Source organism: Elephantulus edwardii, unplaced genomic scaffold (genome assembly GCF_000299155.1).
Source record: "Elephantulus edwardii isolate Elephantulus edwardi_28Jun2011 unplaced genomic scaffold, EleEdw1.0 scaffold00117, whole genome shotgun sequence".
Taxonomy (NCBI): domain Eukaryota; kingdom Metazoa; phylum Chordata; class Mammalia; order Macroscelidea; family Macroscelididae; genus Elephantulus; species Elephantulus edwardii.
This window is the reverse complement of record NW_006399867.1, coordinates 4,339,276-4,347,772: the sequence shown is the minus strand read 5'-3', so window position 1 is coordinate 4,347,772 and position 8,497 is coordinate 4,339,276. Positions and strand designations below refer to the sequence as shown.

General features: G+C 40.0%; 1 protein-coding gene across 1 annotated transcript in view; it reads left to right on the top strand.

The window, feature by feature from the left end:
- Positions 1 to 8,497, top strand: part of LOC102858785 (ATP-binding cassette sub-family A member 3-like) — a 176,786-nt gene that overhangs the window by 134,633 nt on the left and 33,656 nt on the right. The window contains exon 23 of the mRNA XM_006892700.1: positions 250 to 437. Within this exon, the coding sequence (XP_006892762.1) occupies positions 250 to 437 (188 nt within the window). The remainder of the gene's footprint in view (positions 1 to 249; positions 438 to 8,497) is intronic.

Below are 8,497 nucleotides of genomic sequence, written 5' to 3'. Positions count from 1 at the left end.
ATATACCAGTAACTGGCCAAAAACTAGAGGGGAAATCAATGACAGGATAAATTTTAGACGAACTATAAACAGATCAAGTAAGAGAAAAAATAAGGTATCTGCATAAAGTCCTGTATTTTCTATATATTCTCTATATTTCTTTATATTTTTCTCAGTCTTATATATGAAGTTCATTTTCAACCTATTTTTTTAATATTAGTGTCATTTTATACTTTGTGTTAGTAAAGCTGTTTCCTTTTTTATCCTCAGATGCGAACTCCAGTCTCTACAGTTTTGAAGAACATGGAATTGCAAAGTTCCTGGTTACATTGGCTGCCATGGGCTTATTTTTTCTCCTCCTGCTTTTATACCTGGATTCTTCATTCTGGAACTTGAAAACATTTGTCTTTCAGAAAATTTTACCTTATATCTCCCAGGTACTCGTGCAAGTAAACAAGGTGGGTAGCTAGCACAGACTTTAGATAAAATGTAAAGCAAGCTCAATGTTAGGACAGAGAGTATGAATTTACATGTTGTTATTGTTGTGTGCCATCAAGTTATCCATGACTCATAGTGACCCTGTGTACAACAGCCCTGAAGTCTGCTCTATCCTGAGCCAAACTTAATTTCTCTGAAACACCTCTCCCTATTACCCTATTCATTGAGTAAATCCATCTCATTGAGGGTCTTCCTCTCTTGTGCTGCCCCTCCACCCTCCTAAACATGATGATGTCCTCGCCCAGAACTGGTCCCTCCTTGTAACATGCCCAGTGTATGTCAGAGCTTCAGAATTCTTGCCTCTAAGGAGTACCCTGGTTTCACCCTCTCCAGGATGAGCCTGTTTATCCTCCTAGCAGTCCATGGCTCAAAGGTATCAGTTTTCCTTCTGGCATCCCTAGTCATTGTCCAGTTTTCTGATGTATAACACGTAACTGTGAAGACCATGGCCTGGATCAGGTGCACCTTAGTATCCAGACTGACATGATTGCTCTTCAGTACTCTGGAGATGTCCCTGACAGCAGACTTCTAATGCAATTCATCTTTTGATTTCCTGGCTGCTGGTACCAAGAGTGTTGATTGTGGAACCAAGCAAACTAAAGCTCTTAACAATCTCAATCTCTTCACCAACTATCATGATGCTGCCAATCGACCCAGCAGTGAGAACCTCTGTTTTCTTGATGTTGATCTTCAACCCATACTGAAAGCTGCAGTCCTTTACCTTCTGCAGCAAGTGTTTCAGGTCCTCCTCAGTTTCTGCAAGCAAGCTTGTGCCATCTGCATTATGCAGGTTGTTGAGTCTTCCTTCAATCCTGATACTACATTCCTCCTCACAGAATCCAGCCTCCTGGATGATCAGTTCCACATATAGAGTGAAAAGATACCGAGATAGGACACATCCTTGACATACACCCTTCCAGTTTTAAACCATGCAGTGTTTTCTTGCTTTGTTCAGATTACTTCCTCCTGGTCCAAGTATAGGTTTCACATTAGCATGACCAAGTGTTCTGGGATTCCCATTCTTCTTAGAATCAGCCACAGTGTGTTGTGATCCACACAATCAAATGCTTTTGCATAGTCAATGAAACACAGATAGACATTCCTTTGGTACTCCCTGCTTTCAGCCAAAATCCATCTAACATGAGCTATAATATCCCTAGTGCCACAACCTCTTCTAAACCCAGCCTGCACATCTGGCAGTTCTCTGTTGATGTGCTGTTTCAGTCGGTTCTTTTTTTATAATTTTCAGCCAAATCTTTCTTGTACATGATATTAATGTCACTATTTGATAATTTCTGCACTCTGTCAGGTCAACTTTCTCTGGAATGGGAACAAATAAGGATCTCTTCCAGTCAGTTAGCCAGGGGTTGTCCTCCAGATTTCTTGGCACAACTTGATGAGTGCATCCATGGCAACATCTGTTTGTTCAACTATGTCAGTTGGTATGCCATCAATTCCTGGGGCCATGTTCTTTGCCAGTTCCTTCAGAGCAGCTCAGACCTCTTCCTTTATCACCACAGGCTCTTGCTAATACATTGTTTCATTAAATTCTTCTGTGTCAGCCCATTCTTTTTGGTACAATGACTCTGTATATGCCTTCCATCTTCTTTTAATGTTTCCTGGGTCATTTACTATTCTGTCCTGTATTGCAACTCAAGGCTTTAATTTGTCCTTTCTTCAGTTCCTTCAGCTTAAGAAATGCTGAGTGAGTTTGGCCCTTTTGATTTTCTGATTCCAGCTCTTTGTACACTTCATAGTACTTTGCTTTGTCTTCCCGCACTACCCTTTGAAATCTTCTGTTCAGCTCATTAATTTCTTGATTTCTTCCCTTTGCTTTGGCTTCTCTGTGCTCTAGAGGAATACTCAGAATCTCATCTGACATCCCCCTTGGTCTTCTCTTCCTCCTCTGTCTTTGTAATGACCTTTTACATTCTTCATGGATGATATTCCTTAAATCCTCCCCCAGCTCATCTGGTCTTCGCTCATTAGAGCTCAAAGTCTCAAAGCTCTTCCTTAGGTAATTTTGAAATTCAGGTGGGATAGACTCAAGGTCTAATTTTGGTTCCTGTGGAAAGGACATCATGCTTCAAAGGGTGGAGAGTCAGCGCAGGAGAGAAAGACCCTGGATGAGATGGATTGACACAGCAACTAGGGAAAAAAGGAGCAGGTATGTTGGAGACAATGAGATTGGCTCAAGATAGAGCAGGGTTCAGAGCTATTGTTTGTAGGGCTGCTATGAGTTGAAGTCAATCTATGGCACCACAACCTAAAAAATATATCCATGAGTTATTGCAAAATCTAGCAATAGATTCCTATTTGAACTTCAAAGGTATTTAAGTCCAAATTTTCACTTCTTTACGAGTAAGGAAATGATCCATTTGAAATCGATTAACTGTCATAGAAAACACATGCATTATCTATGAGAGTTTATTTGGTTGTTTATGAAACTGGCTCTTTAAAGCTGCTGTATTCATGATTTCTAGACGGTTGCACTATATAGCTCTCACTTTGAAAAATTACAGTAAATCTCTCTGATGAATGTCCGTTTTAGAGAGAGCTGACATTCATGGCATCACAGGGGTTATGAACAACATCGGGCAACCCCATCAGAGAGGCTGACATCAGAATACCTGTTGATAAATAGTTTGTACAGCAGCAGCAGCAGTAGTTCATTCATTTTTCCTTATAGCTTCTAAATTGCACTGCTGTTGAATAGATTCTCACTCATGGTGTTCTTCCATCAAGTTTATGAAATGATAAACCTTTGTTAAAAATTTTTCCCTCTGATTTTATCGTTCGTTTTCCTTCCCACCCAACTCCTATTGTTGTTGTTAGGTACCACCAAGTTGAGTACAACACATAACAATCTGAACCTTGTCTTATCCTGTGCCATCCTCACAATCTGACACACTCAAGCTCAGTGATATTTACCGTGTCAATCCGCCTGGTTGAGGGTCTCCCTCTTCTTCACAGACCCTCCACCCTTCCCAACATCATGTCCCTCTCCATGGAATAGCCCCTCCTAGCAACCTCCCCAAAGTATGTGATCCAAAGCCTCATCATTCTTTCCTCCAAAGAGCATTCCAGCTGCACCCTCTCTAAGACAAATCTGTTAGTTCTCTTGGCCGTCCATAGGATGTTCAGTGCTCTTCTTCAACACCGCAGCTCAGAAATATCAATTCTTCTTCTGTCATGCTTATTCATTGTCCAGCTCTCAGATGCATAGCAAGTGATCAGAAAGTCTGCGGCCTGAATCAGACATGTGTTAGTCCCCAAACTGACATCATTAGTCCTCAATAATTTGGAGAGGTCCCTGACTGCAGATTTTCCCAGTGCAGTGTGTCTCCTTATTTCCTGACTGCTACTACTAAGAATGTTAGTTGTGATCCAAGCAAGATGAAGCTGTTGACAGCGCCATCCTCTCCATCCAACATGATGTTGCCTATTGGTCCAGTGCTATGAGTCTTTGTTTTCTTGACATTGAGATGCCATCCATATCAAAGGCTGCATTCTTTGATCCTCTACAACAAGTGATTCAACTCCTCCTCACTATCAGCAAGCAAGATTGTATCATCTTGCTTGCTGTGGAAAGAACATCATGCTTGAATCCTGAGACCACCTTCCTTTCCATAGAGTCCTGTTTCTCAGATAATTTGCTAAGCATACAGATTAAATAGGTATGGAGGGAGAATATACTCTCTGACGCATTCCCTTCTCAATTTTAAACCACGCCATGCTCCTGTGCTCTATTCACACACTAGCCTCCTGGTCCTGGTATAGGTTCCACATGAGCACAATTAAGTGTCTGGGATACCCATTCTTCTCAACGTTAGCCACAACTTGTTATGACCCTCTCAGTCAAATGCCTTTGCATAGTCAATAAAACACAAACAGACATTCTTCTGGTATTTTTTACTTTGAGCAAGGATCCATCTGACATCAGCAATGATAGCTCTGGTGCCATGGCCTCTTATAAATCCTTCTGAACTTCTGGCAGTTCCCTATGTATGCACTTACTGTTCTCATTATTTTTTTTAATGATCTGAAGCATTATTTTCCTTGCATGTGATATGAATGATATTGTTTGATACTTTCCCCATTAAGTTGGGTCACCTTTCTTGGGAATGGGAACAAATATGGACCTCTTCCAATCTGTTGGCCAGACAGCTGCCCTCCAAATTTCTTGGCATAGACTGGTGAATGCATCCAAGGCTGCATCTGTTAACTGAAACAAGTCAATTGGTATCCCATAGATTCCTGGGGCCTTGTTTTTTGCCAATGTCTTCAATGCAGCTTTCACTTCCTCCACTTTCCTTTCACTACCATTGGCTCCTGTTCTTATGGTACTTTCTGAGATTGTTCAGTGTCAATCAGTTCTTTCTGATACAGTGATTCTGTATATTTTCTTCATCTACTTTTGATGCTTTCTGGATTATTCAATATACTGCCTCTAGCATCTTTCAATATTGTGACATGAGGCTTAAATTTATTTTTCAGTTCTCTCAGCTTGAGAAATACAGAGTGAGTTCTTCCCTTTTTATTCTCCAATTCCAGTTCTCTGCACATTCCATTATAATAATTTGTTTTGTCCTCCTGAGCTGCCCTTTGAAATCTGTTCAGCTCTTTTACTTTAGTATGTTTTCCTTCTGTTTTGGCTTCTCAACACTACAGTGCAATTTTTAAGAACTCTACTGACATCAATTTTTTTTTTCCCTTCTCCTCTGTTTTTGTAATGACCTTTTGCTTTCTTCATGGATGATATCCTTGGTATCATCCCACAACTCATTTGGTCTTTGATCATTGATGTTCAATGCCTCAAACCTATTCCTAAGATGATACTAAAAGTCAGATGGAATTGAATGAAGATCGTATCTTGGTTCTTGTGGACTTAATTTTCTCTTCTTTGGACTCTTATTTGAACTTGCATATGAGTAATTGATGGTTTGACCCATAGTCCATCCCTGGCCTAGTTTTGACTACCAGTATTGAGCTTCTCCAACAATTTCTTCCACAAATGTAATCAATCTGATTCCTATGCAGCCCATCAGGTGAGATTCATGTGTAAAGTCATCATTTGTGTCTTTTAAAAAAGGTATTTGCCATAAATAAATGTAAATAAAAAATTCAACCATTCTATTTCCAGCCTCAATCCTATCACCAAGCCCATATTTTCCAACTACTATTCCTTCTTCACTGTTTCCCACTTTGGCATTCCAGTCATCCAGTTATTATTAGCGCATCTTGATTACATGTTCAGTCAATTTCAGGCTGCAAGATTTGGTAAAAATTCTCAGTTTCTTCCTCTTTGCCTCCAGATGTAGGAGCATATATTTGAATAGTCGTTTTCACGGGTCTTCCTTGTATGCATATGGATATTATGTTATCACTTACAACATTGTATTCCAGTATAGAACTTGAATTTCAATAACTTACAACTGCATTCATCACATATTACTCTATGACTAAAACTGGTGATAAACATCACTGGGTATTCTCCTATCTGATATCAGAGGACTCATATGCTGGTTCAGTGATAACATGACTTACCACGCTGAGTGTCACCTATTCTAGTGATGCCACTGGTCACTGCCAACATTTGTCCTTTAAAATTATGTCTTTCTGCCATCAGTTTAAACTATTAAACCATCTCCTCCTTGCGCCAAATTCTTCATCACAACATGCATCATCTTCTCAATCACTGAAAAGAAACTGCCTGTATTTCCTAAATCCTTTAACATCTCTTTTGCAAAAACGCATTGTCTTTCTTCAATACATTCAGCTGAATTCTGTCTGAATGTTACTGCAGGCTAGCCCTGGATCTTGACCACATACTTTTTTAAATAAAATTTTTATTTTGTACTAGTTTATTAATAAAGTTCAAATACATTGTTTTTCCCAGATCTTTCCTATTTTCTTTGCCCACCACTCCCTCCCCCCACCAAATTGTGCAACCCTATGATTACTCCCCTGCCCCTCCTCACCCCTCTGCTCCTCCCCTCCCCTCCTTGGATTCTCATACACATTTTACTAGTTATCTTTCTATTTCTACAAAAATGGTTTTATACAGCATTTGTCCTCTGGGACTGAGTGAGTTCACTTAGCATAATGGTCTCCAGTCCCTCCCAAGCTAGGTAGTTCTTTCCAAACTCATTGCTCTTGTATGCTGCGTAGTACTCCATCATGTAAATGAGCCATAATTTGTCAATTCATCTGATTGTGATTGGACATTTGGGCTGTTCCATGTTCTTGCAATGGTGAATAATGCTGCTATCAAAAAGTGTGTAAAAATCTCCATTTGTGCCTCCGTTCTAATTTTCTCAGGGTATATTCCAAGCAGTGGAATATCTGAGTCATATGTAATTCTTATGTTCAGCTTTTGGAGCAAACACCAAACTGCCTTCCAGAGTGGTTGTACCATTTCACAATCCCACCAACAGTGTATAACAGTTCCTGTCTCTTCACATCCTCTCCAACATTTATTATTTGCTGTCTTATTAAACTTTGCCACTGTTACTAGGGTGAGATGATATCTCATTGTGGTTTTGATTTGCATCTCTCTTATTCCCAGTGACTTTGAACATTTCTTCATGTATCTGTTGGCCATCCAAATATCTTCCTCTGTGAAAAGTCTTTGCATATCTTTTGTCCATTGTGTAATTATGTTATCATCTTTTTCTTCTGGAGGGCCCTGTAGGATTCTGTAAACTTTTGCTATGAGACTCTTGTCTGAAATAATATTGCCAAATCTTTTCCCCCAGTAAGTAGGTTTTCTTTTTGCTCTTTTGGAAGTGTTTTTGATGTGCACAAGGATTTAATGTTTAGAAGGTCCCATTCATCAGTTTTATCCTCTCCAGATTGTACATTTCTGGCTGTATTTGGCAGCCTCTTTATAAACGGACTGAGCCATCTAGGCTTGATCCCAATTTGTCTCTGATGAATTTTATGGGTCTGGGATTTACTCTCAGGTCTCTGACCCACCTTGAGTAGATTTTTATGTGTGGTGTGAGATGTGGATCCTATATTAGCCTTCTGCAGGTAGCAGTCCAGTTTTGCCAGCACTATTTGCTGAAGAGGTTGTTATTTCCCCATTTGATAAGTTTTATTTCTTTGTCAAATAGCAGCTGACTATTTGGGTCCATTTCTGGGCTCTTAATTCTGTTCCACTGGTCTATGTGCCTGTCATTGTACTAGTACCATGCTGTTTGGGTTACTACCACTGTGTAGCATATTTGGAGGTCAGAGAGTGCTATGCCTCCCACTTTATTTTTGTTTTCCAGAAGTGCTTTGCAAAATTAACATTAGTGGTATAAACGTATCATTTCCCCCCATAAAGTATCATTTTATAGAGAGGGACCTTTTACTTACTTATAGTTGTAGATCTGGCATTAAAATGATGCTTTATGGAAAAAGAAGTTGTCTGCCAAGAAATCAAATAGGTCTGTCTTGGAGACTAGGATTTTGAAGCTTCATCTCACATATTTTGGGCGCGTGGCCAGGAGAGACCAGTCCTTGGAGAAGAACATCCGTGCTCAGAAGGGTGGAGGGACAGCGCAAGTGAGAAAAACTCTAGATGAGATGGATTGATACAGTAACCGGAGCAATGGGGGTTGGTGTGTCAGAGTTAGTGAGACTGGCTCAGGACAGGGCAGGCTTCAGAGCTGCTGTCCATAGGGTCGTTATGGACTGCAGACAATGCAACAGCATATAACAACAACAACAACATTAGATTATTTCTTTCTTTTATAAGGAAGTTTCTCCATGGGTAAAATCTAAGTTGAGTTTTAAAGAACAAGCATGTTTTAATTGCTGATCCTCAACTGTCTCTCATCCCTCTGGCATTCAGGCTTCAGTAATAGTCAGGACTGCTGAAGCTGAAGACTTTCTGAAGATACCACTCTCATCCTGCACAGTGTACTAAAATGTATACTGCAGGGGACACTCAATACCTCTTCTTTTCTGAGACATATATAGTGACTATAAGAGGAAATTCTTGACCTAAGATCTTTGAAGGGTAGGATTT